This window comes from Cajanus cajan, chromosome 1 (genome assembly GCF_000230855.2).
Source record: "Cajanus cajan strain Asha chromosome 1, NIPB_CcT2T_4, whole genome shotgun sequence".
Classification (NCBI taxonomy): Eukaryota; Viridiplantae; Streptophyta; class Magnoliopsida; order Fabales; family Fabaceae; genus Cajanus; species Cajanus cajan.
In genome coordinates, this window is record NC_138517.1 from 82,923,176 (window position 1) to 82,941,706 (window position 18,531).

Genomic DNA, 18,531 nt, shown 5'->3' on the forward strand with positions numbered 1-18,531 from the left:
ACAATTATTACCTTATAACAAACGTAAAATAAATTATTTTGAATTTAACTTTATTTCCTTAAAAAAATGATTACTTTTAAAAAAAAATATATATTAAAAAAAGGCACCAAATATATATTTTTTACAAAAGTTAAAATCATCACGAGTTATAAATTTTGGGCCTAAATTGCTAAAGAAAATTGAATAATGAAGATATATATAACTATTTTTCAAATTTATAATGAGGTTAAGATATGTGCATTTTTCTCTTCATAAAATTGATATCACATATTTTGAAATCATAAAAATATTGAAATTTAGAAAAAGAAAAAGAAATATTAGTCAAAAAATATTATGATAAAAATATTTATATTAATTTACATTTATTATTAAAATGTTATTTATTATTATATAAAAAATAATAAGTTTCGGTTACAAAATAGACTTATAATATAAGAAAAGATGAAAAACATGTATGTCATATTATCCGGAGAGAATAAAGAGCATACTTCCAATTTTACAACAAACTCTTTTTGATGAACTCAACATGCAACAAAATATTAATTGTGTTGTCAAAGTTCAATTGAGATTTTTTGTAAGCCATAATTTCTTTAAAAATATTTGATTAATCAAATTTCCTTTTAAGTGTACACATCATTTTAAATTTCAGATTCATTTGCATTCTTGAACACATTTTTTTTAATATCTTCATCTCATGATGAACTATCATTCCATGAATTAAACAACATTGTATTGAATATAAACCAATGTTATCAAAATCAAGGATCGGTCATCAACTCGATCAATATGTTAAGTTGATGGATTATTGGTTAAACTAGTAAGTCATTAGTTGAACTACTTGAATTGATTTTACATTAAAAAAAATTATACAATAATTGTGTGACATAATAAGCTAATAGCATTACTAGTTTAGTAGTATAGGGTAAGTTGTAGACTTTGAAAATGTTAGGGCCTCTGTTAAATTTTCATGTATTACATTTTATTCATAACTTTCTTTAACAAAGAAACCATGTCACTCACCAGTAATATCTTAGTTTTATAGGTCATAAGAAAGCAATAAGATACACCTTTTAGGTCATGTGAAAGCAATAACAACAATTGTCAGCAATTTATTAGGCTTTATGATAAGAAAAAGTTTGGTTGGTTTGGTTTGGTTGAAACTAATTTCATTGGTGTGATCCAATTTCAAACTAGTTTAATGATATATCACTATAGGTCAATAGCATATTTAATCCCTTCTTTGACTGACTGACTCAATAAAGATAACAAAATTAAGTAAAAAGTGACAATTATCATATGTCATCCCTTATAAGGCTACTTTTTTCCATTGAATTACAATTATAGGTTGCATCATGGCCTTAGGCTTGTATCTCTATATTTCTTTTTGGCTATTGTGACCTCTTTTGCATCATTTTCCCTTACGACCTCTTTCTTAATCCAATCATATTGGTGGGGGACGGCTAGCGAGATCATATATAATTTAATAGTTTTTCAATCTATTGGTGATAACTCTAAGGTAGTTTGTGGGGACCAAATCTTTCGCTTACATGACCTCTTGATTGAACCTATTTTTGTAATCCTTCATTTGTTCATTATCTTACGAGAAACGATTGAAGAAGTTGATTATCCTCTCTTGTATATGCCATTAGAGTCAAACTAATTTAAGAAAGTTAGTGTTCATTCTTCAAAATTATGGACCAACTTCTTTGTTGTCAAACCATTGTCTTGGTTGGTTAGGGGTTTATCATCTTGTTTCTTTTGAGTGGTGTACTAAGAGACTTTTACCTTTTATTCCTTCTTAACTTTTAGTTCATTGATTTGAACTTGCATTCTCTCATTTTTCTTTCACATACATTCATTCTTTAACTACATTTGCTCCATTTGTGACATAAGCTCCAAGATTGTTGATCCCATAGTTTAGTTGTATTGGAGATTCGACATCATGCCATTGTGAAATGTGGTGGCAAACATTTTACTTCATAGTTGGACATCAAATGTTCTTACAGACTTTTTGGAACCCTTATACATAGGTTTTCTTTTTCTTTTTTTAAATATAAGAGAACTCTTAGTACAAATGTATGAAGATTAGGCTTAATACTCATGGGAGTGGTGACAATTGAAGTCTTTATCTTGACAAAACTCTTGTTTCATAGCGTTTAAGGTGAAGTTGTCTCCATGAAACTACTAAGAAAGCATAATCAACTTAATAATTCATAATTGATTGACTGATTTAGATAATGATGACCAATCGAATACAATATTATAATTACAACTCATAGTAAACACATAATATATATATATATATATATATATATATAAATATGTGTGTGTGAGTATGTGTGTATGCGCGCGTGTATGTATGTCATTTTAAATATGATAAATTATATAAATTGTGACATGAGGTTACTTTAAAATGACTAAAAGAGATATTTTTAGTAGTTGTGAAGATAGTATGTAAAATGTACCTCATAGAAAAGGTGAAAAATAGTTTAAACCCTACACTTTCAAACTTGTTCTAGTTTGTTGCTTTAAAAAATCCAAAAAAAATAAATTTTTTTAATTTTTTTTTTTTTGTACAACTGGCTATTCAAGCAAGTTTTAAAATTTTTAATTTTTAAAAACCTAAAAAATTATTTTTAAAATTGTAAACAAACAGAAATTTACTCTCTATGTTAGAGATTCTAAATTTATAGTATAAGAATAGATATATTAGAAAATAAAAGCAAAAACTAAAATAAACGAAGAAAAAAAATAATTTTGAATTGTTTTACTTCAAGTTTAATTTTAAATTCAAAACAAACTAAATTTATATTTTTATTATATTTGACTGAAATATATTTTATCTAAAATTTGAAGTTTTGAACTAAACGATTCGCGAACACCCTTGTGTACATGTACATACCACGCAAGCCAATTAATTAAAGAGTTCCTGTAATTTGAATTGCATGTTCGGTTGTAATTGTAATTTGTTAGTAAAACAATATCGACATGTAGAAGCTTCTCAATAATGGGTATGTGAGTAGGTGATCCTTTTTATCTTATTCGGACACACTTTGCATTGAAGGAGTATTAGAGAATCTCAAGCCAGAAGCATATTTTTATTACATCAGAAAGCGCAACTGTACACGAAAACAGAGTAAATCCTATCTAATGAACAAACTTCACCATAATATAATATTAACTCTATTACCAGTCGCACTCTTCTCATAGTTAACATTTAAGTTATTTACATGGCCCCTCAGCTTTCCTTAACTTCACAGGCACATAAAGACATTACTTCATTAATGCACCACACGGTACTCTATTTGAAAATGGATCTTCTATTCTGTGCCTGCAAGAACTGCTGACCCTTCCACCTGATAATTCATCGCATGAAATATACACAACAGATCATAAGATAGATGTATCAGAGTTCATTTATGGAGAGAGTGACACAGACAAAAGAAATAAACCATGAATGCAAAAATAATCAACCTGTAAGGAATTGAATAAAACTTGTACCTAAACAAGACTTGCCAACCACTTGAGAGCCAAATCAAACTTGCACTGATTCTAATTTTGCTATTTCAAATGTTTCAAGATAAGGATTGAGTATGGATCACAATGTTATTACCTCAGTGAAATTCAGTTGCAACTTGCAAGCCTAATTACATAATGGATTTTCAACTCTAACCTCTTAAGCTCTAACAATACCTTCTAAAGAGATATGGAGATTAAGTTTAAAGTAGTCACTCATTCATTTTGGACACTACACCTTTGTTTAGTGAAATGTCACTATATGCATGGCTTGTTTATGAACTCATGTTCTATTGCCTCTGACCTTACACTTTCCCTTTGTACCTAATGCAACCTCACCTGACATTAACCTCCAAATACTGTTGGGATTGACTCTCTATTCTAAACAAATGAAAAGAATGCTCTGCTAAGAGAACTGAGAACTGTACCAGCAATTATATTTAAACTCATGTCATCTTGTTACCTTGAAGAATGCACCCCAGATTTCCTCTTCCTCAGCAGGTACTGCGGTAATCTTATTCTTTGGATTCTCGTAGCATCTCAGTCCTCCAACTGCTGTGGAGTAGAAACATCCTGTGCAATTCACAAAATAACAATGTCTATAATGAGTGAAAAATTATCAAACTCAACTTATACTGCATAACTATACGACTATCAGTTATGCTACTAGTGGTCCTAAGGGGGGTAAAAACAAGATTTCTAGAAATTGAAGGGACTGAAGAGATCAATTTTAAATTTGAGAAATCTTAAATTTGAGAGATTAAAAACATTTAAATCTTATATTTTTTTTCATTTTCCCCCTCTTATTCTAGTAAATTGCCATATACTTTTTTTTTTTGTTAGCAAAAGAAATTTATTAATACTTAGACACTAGAAGTACCTAGAAATACAAAGGTAGTTAACACACTTTAACAAGTGATAAATAAGAAATGTCAATAAACTCAACCATGCCTAATAAAATATAAATCAATTACAAAAGCAAGTTCCAGGTGAATTTTGCCATTGATTGAAGGAGTATGAGAAGTCCTTTGTCAGTTCTTTTAGCCAAGTCCAAGAGAAATACAGAACGTCTTGAATCACTTTATTGGAGTCAAAAACTTGATTTTTATGTAAAGATGCATTCCTGTGTTTCCAAATACACCAGACCACAGCACACCAAAGTACTTTCCATCTCTCTACAAGTAGTGTTCCAAGATAGCATAGGGTAATGATAAAAGTGTAAGCTCGGTGTACCTGGGAGAACAGAGACGACGTCGAACCACCAAAAACAAGTTTTCCAAAACCTTTTGAGCTTTTTTACACCTAAATAGGACATGAGCTATAGATTTTGCCTCAACTCTACAAGCAAGACACAAAGCGTCCTCTTCCACAAGTTAAATATTCCTCTTGATAAGGTTGTCTCGAGATGGCATCCTGTTTAAGAGGATCCTCCAAATGCAAATAGATACTTTCATAGGTATCTTAGTGTTCCACACATCCACAAAAAAATCTAGATGTTGCGACCCAAAGGTCAAACTAAGAAGCTCTGAGTAAGCCGATTTAACTGAGAAATTGCCCGAAACATCACCAAGCCAAAACCAAGTATCTTCCATTGTTCTACTGACAAACACTTCCTCCAAGTCTTATACTTATTATGAATTATCATTGTTTTGAAGGGGAGGGGGTGAATGATCCAATCTGGGATGACTATGACTATAACTCTATAAGCACTTTTATTTGTACGCAATAAATAGTAATCATGTTATGATTAAACGCACCTTGAGGGAAAGAAGCAAGTGACTTGCCACAAGCACCTTTAAGCAAATCAGCATCATCAGCAAATGCTACGTACCCATCAGCTGTGATTCCCCAATACAGAGGAACCTTACCAGCTTGATCCTGTCAAAACAATACAAGCACAATGTTGTGAGTAAAAATGACTAAAGATGGTGTGGTGGATGATCAAGACAATTGATGGGATAAATAACTTACAGAAGCCACAAAGAGGGTAGAAGTGGACTTGTCAAAAACTATGAAAGCAAAGCTCCCACTGAGGTGGCAAACAACACGATTGGCAGGGTAGGGTGCTCGATCACGCAAAGCTTTGTAAGCCTCAATCACCAAAATTACTTCATTGGCTGACTTGGCCAGTCCATACTGTTGAATCAGGCTGCCCAAATTGTCTAGGGCTCCCTCAAACAAGCAGAATATCTCATCCTTAACAGCAAATGATCTGCCATTTTCCACTCAGCATTTAGACCATAAAGATAAATGATTGATAAAAATCAATTTTGAAACGTTGAAACAGTGTAATCTAGCTAAACACGTCACACATATTACACTACCATTGCTATTGTATTCATTATTGACCTAAAACAATTACTAGTTGAGAATCTTGAGATGCAAAATGTGCAACTTTCAATGCCTTTATTATAGTATGCTCAAAGCCTCGAACACAAAGATTAACAGGGCATTGCCCTTTTAATTGAAACAACCTCACCCATTAATTATAAGATCTACAAAATAGTTATGCAAATGTTTCTTGAATTATTAGAGTTTAAGTGTGAAGTAAATCATATATTAGTTAAAATTGAACATGTTAATAGTATATAAGTGAAAAAGACTCACTTATATAATATTTTAAGATTTTAGATTATGACGTGGTATCAAACTTATTTATATGATTTACGTATGAAATAGGATTATTTACTATGTATTGTGTAGATTGTTACCTAGTTTATATAAAACCTCCCCTAACATGTACAACACCATTTTACATGTTATGTTGTATGAATCGGTATGCATCATTGCTCTTATTAGTACGGGAGACAAGATAGCAATAGCCACCACATAATTTGTATATTACTTTGCTTTTAAGCTCGCTAAAAGGGCCCACGGAACCTAGAAACCCAACAAAATTATACTTTCATTTCAAGCCTAAAATTTTCTATTAAATAACAAATTGATAAAGCTTAAACATTACACGAAAAAACATTTGGTAAAGAAAAAAGTATTTACTCCAAAGCAAAGTAATTTCTATAGTGAGAAATAATAAATTATTTTCTTTTTATGCGTTGAGAGATAATTTCTATAGCAGGTATTGTAATATGATCCGTATGTTTTTGTAAATGTTTGCAAATTTAATTTAAAAATTAATTTTGATTCAAATTAAATTTATGTAATAAAAAATTGCCAGTTTAAAGTAAAAATAAATAAATAATTAAATATACTTTTAAAATCAAACATGATTATAGTTTATTACAATCATAGTTTTTTTATACAAAACGATGTTTATGTATTATATGCGTGCTACTGGGAGAGAGCATCAAGTTCAGATGTTTGGACAACTTAAATCAAGTTTTTATTTTTTACTGTCTACAATCAAGTAGTAACATGTAGGTATGTATTATTTTCAAATTCAATAGAATATTTTGAATAAAAATATTTAATGTTTTAAAAAAAAACATCTGCCATTATTTGATTAAAAAAACTTCATGACAAGAATATAAGGAAAATAATTAGTGGACATCCAACTCTAAAAGAACACGTAGAGAGATACTTCAAACAAGGAAAAATGTATATATAATAAGATATTTAATATTAATGAGACTTAGAATATAAATACTAGTTTCATCTTAGTGTTTACTATCCTCCGGTCCCACCAACCTAATATATGTTATTGTTATCCTTATCTTCGTTCATCCTCCTTGGGCCATAAAAGCAAAAGACTGGAATGAAAACAACAGTTCAGCGAATAAAAGTCAGCATTTTGAAGTGGAAATGCAGACGCAAAAGACTAATAATTGCATGTGAACACACCAAGTCAGTTACAGGGGCCACCGAATTTCACATCTATTTCTCTAAAACAAAGACCTTAATAATTAACACTAAATACGGTAGTGTCTGGCCTCTAAAATGAGTACATAAAAATATCTTCATTTTTTTATTTAATATAGACTCTACTCTCATCACAATTTATTAAAGGATACTTAAGATAGTAATTGGCAGAAAGATTAGATCAAGACGAATCATAATATATATAAAAAAATAAAAAGCATTTAATAACTATTAAAAATAGAACAGAATTGAACATGAATTAAAAAAATACATTTTAATTTGATAGAAAAAGGCAATAAAACATAGCGTGCAAACGCTACTTCATTTATCGTAAAAAATTAATTTAAAAAAATCAAGCGACTATTATAGTAATTAAAACAATGGCGTAGACTACCGAGTGTCTTCATTTAATATAACGTCCACGAAAATTCGAATATTAGCGACATAAAAAGAAAGGGGAAAAAACTTAATATTATCGGACCCAGTGGTCCCATTGCATTTCTTGACCTCTAAGGATTGTTTGTACTTTGTATTGGCGATGAAATTCAACCAAATGCACGTTCAACTAAAAGCAGCGGTTTTCCGAATTTAAACTAAGTATATTTGAAAATTTCCAAATAAAAAAGGTCTTAGAATTAGCTATTTTACTCTTTTGAAATAACTCTAACGTAACGAAGAAATTAATCACTGTTGTTTCAAGGACGAACAAAAAAATACAAATTTATACACACCACAAGGACCATGGAAATGGATCAATAATTCACTCTAGGATCCGTAAACCGTGACGTGAAAGGAATCTCTAGTGCTACAAATAGATCGTGTCGTGAGCCAGCAAAATCTCCAACATTTCATTCATCAATAGAATGGTAATAAAGTTGATAATCATAAAGACCCTTAAAGTAATTCATATATATTATCGATGTAAAATATTTTTATACATACATTAAATAAAAATTCATGCTAATAAAATAAAACGTTGAAAAATAAATAACTTAGTTATATATTTGCCAGACATGGAAGTCAAAATCGATACTAGATGATTTATAATAATTTACAACCAAATGACCAAAATATTTGTTTGAAATTGTAAAACGCATGTGAGTTGGGGAAAATACATAATATCAAAATTATTTTCCTGTCGGTCCTTTTTTCCTTCTCTTCCGCAAATTCTGAAGACCTTCTTCAACAATACACCTAAATCCAAATTATTTTCATTTTCCACCGCTATATCCTAAACTAGAAATTTGTAATGAGCCGAGTTTTTTTTAAAAAAAAAAAAACAATAAAGGATTAAAAAATTTTGAATAGACAAATTTTAATAAGTGCACATTAAGTATTTATTAAAATAATAATAAAATATAATATATACAAAATAATATTTATTTTCATAATGATTTTTTGAAATGTATAAAAATAAAAAATAATAATAATAACAATAAGAGGACAATTTTTTAAATTTTAGTGTTATATAAAATATAATATTTACAAATATACAACATTAAATTTAGAGCTATATATGTGTCTTTTCATTATATATGGAGAATCTTACATCAAAGTTCTTTTTATTGCGAATGTAATTTTTCATTTACTTTATTTTATTATAAAATTTTTAATAAAAATTACGCAACCTTCTAAAAATCCATGTTGTATCATACCGTAAAACAGCTCTCAAGTCCCATCAATCATCAAGACCATAGAATATAGAAAGCATGCAAGGGCGATAATCAAGTGGGCAGTGATCGATCCGAAGGATCGTTACATTAAATCAGCGGCAGCAACAAAGTTTTGCCACCAACCATGTCCTGGCACGAGCATATATATATATATATAACCGATCACATACTCTCTCAGAAATTTTCTGAATTAATTAATCCCTTTTTCTTCTGATTAGTTAAAATGATTTACTAAAAGTTGAGTGAGAATTCCGAATTGGTGAATCAGGAAGCGTTTTGAATTCCACCAACCACAAAATGCGAAGAAATGAATGGCATAACAATTAAGAACGACGTGACTTTAGTGTGCATGGCGGAATTTACGATGTTGTTACCTGGGTTGCCACGGTGACTCGTTGTGGTGCGTGTAAGCCAACTGCACGTGTTCCCCCACCTGCAGCGACACCGCCGACGCCTTGCTCTCCACGAACCGCTTCAGCAGCCTTCCCGCCGTCGTCTTCGGCGACGGCGTTCGGCTCCCGGCAGCCACCAGCTCTTCCGGTGGCGACACAATCGAGCTGCTGAAGATTCCCAACATTTTTCTCTCTCTCTCTAGAGATAAAATTACAGAAAAGAAAAAGAAAAAAAAACAAAAAAAAGACAAAAGTTGAAAGAACACGCGATTGAGAATGGGATGGGAAGTGCGTGTGGAGTGTGCGTTTGGTTATAAAGAGAGGGGGCGAGGGCATTGGTGTCATTTGGCGATGTAAATTAAAACATTGTTGTATCTATAACTCCGTCACTAATTGGAGAAATTAAATTGTTTTATGCAGGTGGGGCCCGCGCGATGGGGATGATGATTTTAGCACGAGAATCAGGATGAGATACCTTTTTGGCGTTAGCCGTTGTGATTATCAAAACGCGGCATGGTGGCATGCTATCATCACCGTTTGTTTCGATGGTGTTGGTGGGGACAGACACAGGGATGGAGTTATTATCTGCTTCAGCCGTTTGCCATCTCAGCCTGCTATATTTTCCTTAACACTCGGTTTGTTACTATAGAAACACACACGAAATAAGGAAATAAAGAGGGTAGTAAACAAATGGCAATTCCTTTTAGCCAGTGATTTAAAAACCGGAACGAACCGGCCGGTCGGACCGGTTGGACCGGAACCGGTGGTCCAACTGGTCCGAATCTTAAGTTGGATTGGTTATGCAGTCGACCCGTTTCAAACCGGATTGAACCGGTCAATTTTCCGGTTCAACCGGTAAACCGATGGGTCAAACCGGTTCAACCACTTTTTTTTTTTTTAAGAGACCATAAACCACAAAAAATAATAAAAAAAATTGAATCTCTTAATAGAAAAGCAAGGAGTCTTATTAAATATAATAATGACTACTTGTTCTAATATATTTGTTTGCAATATATACAACTTAAATAACTTTTATAGTATATTATTAATTTTAAATTATATATTTAATAATATAATATCTATGTAAATATTACATATATTATTTTGTGATATTAATTACAAACATATTATATATGTACATATTATTTCTATTTTTAATTTGTATTAATATACCGTTTAACATGTAATTTTTTATGTATTTTTTTACAAAATAAAAATAAAAATAATTTTAAATAAGATAGAAAAATTAAAATTTAAAATAAGATATGAATTTATTAAAATTTATAAGTATAAAATATATTTAATATGAATATTTTTTTAATAAAAGTAAATAAAAATCGAGTCATGCGGTTCAACTAATGACCTACCGGTTCAACCTTTGACCCACTGACCCAGTACCTTAACCGGTTCGATGACTGGTCCGGTTTTTAAAACTATGCTTTTAGCTAAAGTGAGTGTATTAGTTTAGGATTTCGTAGAATTTTAAAATATTTTTTTTGAGTAAAAAAGTCCATTGATATTCAATCAGAATTTTATATTACTTAAAAACAATTCAGTGGTATTCAATCTAGATTTTCAAGATTTTTTAAAGAGTCCATTAAAATTCACTGGTATTCATTTGAGATTTTTTACAACTTAAAAATAATCCATTGATATTCAAAAATATAAGAATTTTAAATGATTGTTGTATGAAAGGGATTTTGAAGGACTTTTTAGTGTTATCTATAAATAATAGATTCAGAAAACAATCTCATTCAAATCCATCGAATTTTGAAGGATTGTTTGAAGTGACTTTTCAAGTGTTTCAAGAATTTTCAAGTGAGTTTTTCATTTTTTTTTCTATGCTCCTGTCTTCTCCATTTTTTTCTCTACTAATAATATTGCACTATTGTTCATTGCTCATATATAATATTGTAGTACTGTTCTCATCTCATTCCCCTATTTTGTGAAATTCCGATATGTAAATGATAGTGTCATTGACTTGCTCTATTTTTCTGTTCGTTCTCTTTAATTGACTTGCTTTATTTTATTCTATGTAATTGAATTTGTTCCTTTATATAACACAAAAAATATGCTTGAAATTTTAACTTTCAAGTAGTAATTTTTTTTTATAACACACGTCAAGAAAATAAAAAGGTGAAAAATGAAATTGATATCATAATCTCTACAATATATATAAGATGAATTTGTTAGGGTTTGTGTGAGTAGAATGAGATGAAAATGAATCTTAGTTAGGGGAAGAACCCTCTCAGCATAAAAATTGCGATCTCTCTCCTTCCCTTGAATTTGTTACTCTTATCCATCCTCCTTTTATGACTCAACAATTATTTTATTTTTTTTACTATGAATTTTTCTTTTTATTTTTATATTGTGAAATTAGAATTTTTTTATATTTTAAAAAAATAAAATTAACATAAGACATTGCAATATCTAATATTTTAGGGTTTAGGATTTATGCCTTCATTAGCTTATTTTTTTTAAAAAAAAGGAAATATTGTTAAAATATTTGTTAGAATAATTTACATTTATAAATATCGTTAAAAATCATCATATAATATAAAATACTATATATATATATATATATATATATATATATATATTCTCTATATCTAAATACTTCCGTTTATATAAAAAAATTATATATCTAAATATTTTTCCAGTATCAAATATACTGATTTTTTTATATAAAAAATTATCTTATGTTTCTATATTTCTGTTTTTGCATGTTTTTTTTATATAATGACTGAGGTATTTGATCCATTTGGATAGCCAAGATATATTCGATCTTGTATGATTGGTGTACTTCTAAAAATAATAATATAATTTTATTGATTTTGTCTCTTATCCATAATTATTTATATAACTAGTTTTCAACATATATTGTTTTAGTAATTCAAATGGGAGATTCACAAGGAAATAATAAAGGAAAAGGAAAAGAGAAAAAAATATGAAGCTTGGACCAAGGAGGATTCCGATGAATTGTTACAATTGATAGTGGATGCTATAAAAAGATGATAAGATATTATGGAGAATTATTATTATTATTATTTATCTAGACATTATTATTTTTTTATTATTTTTGTCTTTGACTCTTTTAAATTTGAATGTATGAATCTTTTTAAAATCTTATCAAATGTCAAAACTCCACAAAAATTATACAAAATCCACAAAATTCCACAGAATCCATTAAAATCCTGATCTAAAAGTCTTGCATAATCCATTAAAATCCTGATTTGAAGTCTTATAGAATCTTGCAAAATCTTAAAAGTCATGAAAATCCTGCAAAGTCTTTTAAAATCCGCAAGATTTTTTTTAACTAAAAAAATCCTTTAAAATCCTAATCCAATACACCTCCCTAAGTTTTATTTAGAGGGAATGTTGTATGTGATTAGGAATATTTAAATAGTTAATCATTCATATATCGTCAGTGTAAAATTTTTTATATTAGCAATTAATCATATCTTTTAAATTATTTTATTTTATTTTATTTCATTAAATAAGTAACTGATATGACACTATTAAAATATATGATTAGTTGCCAGTATAAAAAAGTTTTACACTGACAATGTATTAGTGATTAACTCATATTTAAATAGGGTATGATTTATCTGAACAAGACTATTTAAATAAGAGGAAACATTCATTTATTTTAGAAATAAGTTTACTTAAATTTACTTTATTTAATAATTCATGTTTTATATCAAATTTTAACGATTTAGCTATTAAATTTAAAATTTTTAATGCATAAATCAAGTTTACAAGTTTTTAGAAAATTTGAAAATTATTTAATATTTCATGTCATTAATTCAAATTGACGAATAATCATCAAATTATTTTATACATTGATTTAAATTAATGAAACGAAGTATCAAATAATTTTTATTTTTTTTTAATTTACAAATTTGATCTATATATTAAGAACTTTAAACTTAACGGTTGAATCGTTGAAATTTGATGTAGAGCATGAGTTATTGAACGAAGTAAATTTAAGTTTAGATAGACTTACTCCTGAAATAAATAGATCCTTCTTCTTTTTTGGTTCGTCCTGAAATATCTATCGCCGATAATAGTAACTAATCTCCTCACTATGTTAAAGACACCTCAAAAGTTGGATCCTTCTTCTTTAAATAATGTTATGTATAATTTTTATCAAATTTATTATTTTATAAATAAATTTTAATTTTTATAAATTAATCTCTCATTAATTGTTCATTCTCTCTCCCCTCTTTTTCGCACAAGGGATTTGCACCTCCATCACCACCACCACCAATTCCAAGCCAGCCCATTATGATACCCGCGACAGCGCCAATGCCATGAGAATTCACGTGATGGAGGTGGTAGACACGTGCGACATCGTGGAAAGTCTCTGTCGGAGTTCGCATATTGAGCGGCAGTGGAATTGTCAGCAACGTCACTATGAGACAATCGACTTCTTCCAGTCCCATTGTTAGACTCCAGGGAAGGTTCGAGTTCTTATCCCTCTCGAGCTCCTTACTTCCTTCCAGTTTGACCATTTACTTGGTCGATGGCCAAGCCTAGGTGGTGAGAGGAAGTGTGGTTGGAACACTAGTTGCTTTTAGATCATGGCTCTTTGCTTCTTTTATTCAAATTTGCTATTTTGTTATTCAAATATATTCTTCAATGGTTTGCTTTATTCAAATCACATTTGTTTCTTATTTGAATGAGATCATTTTGTTACTTCAATGGATTCATTTATATTGCTATTTTATTTGAGTGTGTGTATCTGAATGCGGTTATTTTTTAATGAACAATCATTCTGCTTAATATCTTTTTACTAGTATTTTCGTACGTAATAGAAGGGTAAAATTGTAATCTTTTATTAATTATAATTTATCTTAACTCTAAGTGTGTGGTTCAGCGGTAGGGGTTGATCCACGCTTAAGCAAGGTTAGAGGTTCGAATCCTGCCTTGTGTATGCAGTCGCGTTAAATCTTGGGACCAGCTATCCCCCTTTGAGGTGCCTCCAACGTAGCGATTAATCACCACTATACTCCAGGAACGAACCAAAGAAAAAAATTATAATTTATCTTCAATTTCTTACATATTTTTTTTCGAATCAAATAATCTAATTTTCATATCATATATTTTTTTAATTATTTTTACTCTCTTATTTCTCTCTTTTTTTTTATTTTTTTCACTCTTTTTCTTTTTTGACAAAATTTTTTCACTCTATTTCTCATATTTTTTCTCTCACAACTAAACACTAAATTATCTGCATACAATTATTCAATTTAAGTTTTTAATTTTTTTAGCGACACTTTCATCCACCTATTCATCAAATCTATCATAGTAACATGATGACAAAAAAATATTGTCATAACATTTCAACTTTACTATTAATTTAGTTTATGAATTATTTTTTGAAACTAAATAAATTAAAAGAAATATATTCATTAATTTGTTAATCTTATTAGTAAAAAAAAACATTTCATCAAAATTATAATGACAGTAAACTTAAAACATTATATATATATCATCTCAAATTTTCATCTTAAAATCAACTTTAACAATTTTCATCAGTTAAAAATATATTAAAAAATAATGCATAAACAAATATTAACCATTAAAAAGATAATAGATTTAAATTTAAAATACTAATAATGATAATAACAATAATAATATCATAAAAAAATCATTCTCACATCAAACAAATAAAATGATATTTCCTATTTTTATTTTTTTAAAACAAACCACAATATTCTAATTAACAATAATTAAACAAAAACAATACATAAAAGGAATAAGTTTATTTTAATCACCATCGAGTCAGATCATCAAATTATATAATATGTAACCGATAATCTAACTATAATTAATTAAATATAAATTTTTTTGGTAAAGATATAAAAAATTACAAAGATAATTATAATGAGAATTGAACTTAGATCCTCATGTTTCTAATTACCCTAATCCCTCCCACCGACTACAATTAGAATTAAATTTAATATGATTTAAGTTAAACACGAACATAAAAAAATTAAAATAATCATAATAAATTTATTGAATTAATCGAGTTGAAACGAACACATGTTCATTCCTCTATCAATTATAAGGAGCAAGTGTTGAAAAATGCTATTGAAATAACTGATGATTAAATAAAAAATAATTATTATATTAGAAATACTAAATTTCGAATATTTATTTAAAAATATAATTTTATTTCATTAATACCATTACGTACTTATTTGGAATACCCTTATAATTAATCTCATGAGAGTGACAGGCTATGTCGAACTCCTTAGAATGAGACAGAAAGCAAGATATATTAAACTACTTGGAATATTTGTTAGTTTTTACAGGGTTGGGGAATCTAATCTATTATATATTATATACTTTAGTATTAACAGTGATGTGCTTCTTTGATCAAGTCATAATCATAATAATATATTTGTGAGGTTTGATTTTTTTTTTAAGATTATGTCTACAGACATTTTAATTGATAAAATTAATAAAAACTGTATTAGAACTTGTTTAGTATAAGTTAAAAATTCTTTTGAGAATTTTTCAATTAAAAATAGAGTAATTTTTAATAAATAAATTTTTAAAACTAATTTTAAACTTATATACAAATAAGTTCTTAGTTTCATTTATAAGCCGAATAATATTAGTTAAATCATACTTTCATAATCATAAAGGGTATTGAGAAAGAGCATGGTGCATTTTGATTCGCTAATCAATTTGACTTGAGGTTTATTTAGACTTGTTTGAGGTATTAGAAATAGATTTGCTGTAACTTTTATAATAGGTTTTGGTTTATTTAGACTTGTTTGAGGAATTGAAAATAGATTTGGTGTATTTTTTATTTTATTTTTGGATACTTAGGATTTATATACAGGTACACATATGTCTTTATACCGGTATAATATTGTCTATTTTGAATAGAAACTTTCACTATTATATTTTTGGTCATCTCTTAAAAGGTTGTATATTAATAGAGTTTATGTATGTTTTATAAACCTTTATTTTTTTTTATCATGATCAAATGATGTGAGATTTTGTTTGTACTCCAACAAACCTTTCCTCAAATAAAGGACTATGATTTAACCTTCTTTAACGAAAACCTTTTATTCTTCTATGAATATTCAATGGTAGTCCTTAAAGCTTCCATCACATTGTTGGGAATCCGGGGTTCACATACACACATTTTCACATTAATATAAATATTGTCAATTTTGAACTTAAACTCATAATTTTACTTTTAGTCATTTTCTAAAAATGTCTCATATCAATAGGAAATATATACTTTATAAACTTTTATTTTTTCACATAATTCAATGACTTAAGACTTTGTTTGTATCTTAACATTTTATAATAGATTTAGATTATATTTCAAATCTTCTTAACTCGATTTAATTTTTAATATTTTTTAAAAGTATAAAAATTTAAAATTGTTACATATTAATAAAAGAAATTATTTATTAGTTAAATTTGTATAAATTAATATTAAATGTATAATAAAATTGTTTATATTAAAATATAAATTATAAAATATACTTTATATATTAAAATTAGTGTGATACGTTACAAAATCGAGTCAATTACTTTATATATTTGGATTTTTGATCGGTCAAATTTAAATTTTAAAAATAAAAATTCGGATAAGTAGAAAGGGTCCATGCTCATTGCTCACCCCTACAGGAAGGATATATTTATAAAAAGAGGTAGCTTAACTATATCAAGCTCACACCTCGCGAGAATCAAGAAAGTTGACGTTCAAGCCTTAATAAATATTTTAAGGATAAAAGAAGAACAAAATATAATAAATTCAAATCTTGAAATAACATCTCATAAAATACTTAAGCTATTAAAATAGATTTATATATCAAAACCCAAATAAAATTTTCAAATAGTTAAAAAAAAAGTTAGAAACTAGCTTAAAATGTTTGACAAATATACCCATTCTTACCCACATAAAAAAATAAGGAGTCGTTTAATTTGGAAATTTTTTATTTACTATTTAAAAACTTTGTCTAAAAGAGTGAAAATAAAAAAGAAAAATATTTTTTTATTATTTCCTGTGCAATTTTTGACAAATATAAATTTGAATAACCAATTTTATCTAAATATATTTTTAATTGAAAAAATAAATAAATAAATAAATAAATTGAGGTGGTATATTTTATAATTAAAAAAGAAAAGCTAAATCTTTTGTTTCCCCTTTTTAATGCGGAGTGAAACGCTGAAGGTGCATCGTCAATGCCGTGGTCGAGTAATTTAGCTTTATTCACGTAAAAAGTCAAGAAGAGTGAGACAAAAAGTGATTCTTCGAAAAAAGAAAAGAGAAAAGTAATAAATAAATTTTGTTAATTTCATCATTAATTTTTATATGGATAGTTGAAGATAAATTTTTTTAAAAAATAAACTATTTAATCTTTACCATGACATCGTCAAAAATAAAATTTGTATCTCTTTCTTTTGTAATAAACCAGTTGTTAATGTTTGGAGAAACAATTTTTGTCAAAATTTATTTACTTGCTGGTCAGTCAATTCAAGACAAAGTTTTAAAATAAATAATAATAATAATAATAATAATAATAATAATAATAATAAAAAACTATTGTTAATGCAAAATTCCAAATAAACAAATGATTGCTAACTTTCTTACCACCGTTAAGATCTAACACAGTATTTTTTTGTTTTTTTTTTTTAATTCAGAGATCTAACTCAGTCTAAATACACCGTCGTCTCACTTAAAAAGAAAACAAAAAAGTCCTGAAGTTTGTAAAGTGACTTTGTAGTAATTAAATTTAGCAGGTAAAAGTTCTAATTAAGTTGATAGAATTATTATTTTTTTTAACTAAACCTTATTATTTTTATTTTATAAATCAAATGTATTTTTTTTCCGGATAATTCTATTTAAATCGAATAAAATTACTCTTTTACAGTAAACTCTGATAAATAAAATAAAAAAGTATAGGTCTTTCTTTTAAAAAATAATTCATCCAAAACAACCGATTTATGTGAAAACGATTCCTTTTCAGATAAGCTCACTTTCTTTCTTCTTCCTTTTTAACGTCTTTTCCCTCCTTTCGGCGGAGGCTGGTACAACGTTACGACTATAGAGAAGCTTTTGTTTTGGGATTGAATTATTGAGTTTTTAATTTGTCTCATAT

The 18,531-nt window shown here is 28.1% G+C and overlaps 1 protein-coding gene across 1 annotated transcript; it reads right to left on the bottom strand.

Moving 5' to 3' along the window:
- Positions 1-3,069: 3,069 nt before the first annotated feature.
- LOC109807877 (stem-specific protein TSJT1) lies at positions 3,070-9,688 on the bottom strand. Its single transcript, XM_020370572.3, has 5 exons — positions 9,380-9,688; positions 5,488-5,728; positions 5,274-5,394; positions 3,980-4,089; positions 3,070-3,356 (listed from the first exon to the last, which is right to left on the bottom strand). Exons 1-5 carry the CDS (start codon positions 9,580-9,582, stop codon positions 3,321-3,323), a joined length of 711 nt encoding a protein of 236 aa, XP_020226161.2. The 5' UTR covers positions 9,583-9,688; the 3' UTR covers positions 3,070-3,320.
- Between the last annotated feature and the right edge of the window lie 8,843 nt (positions 9,689-18,531).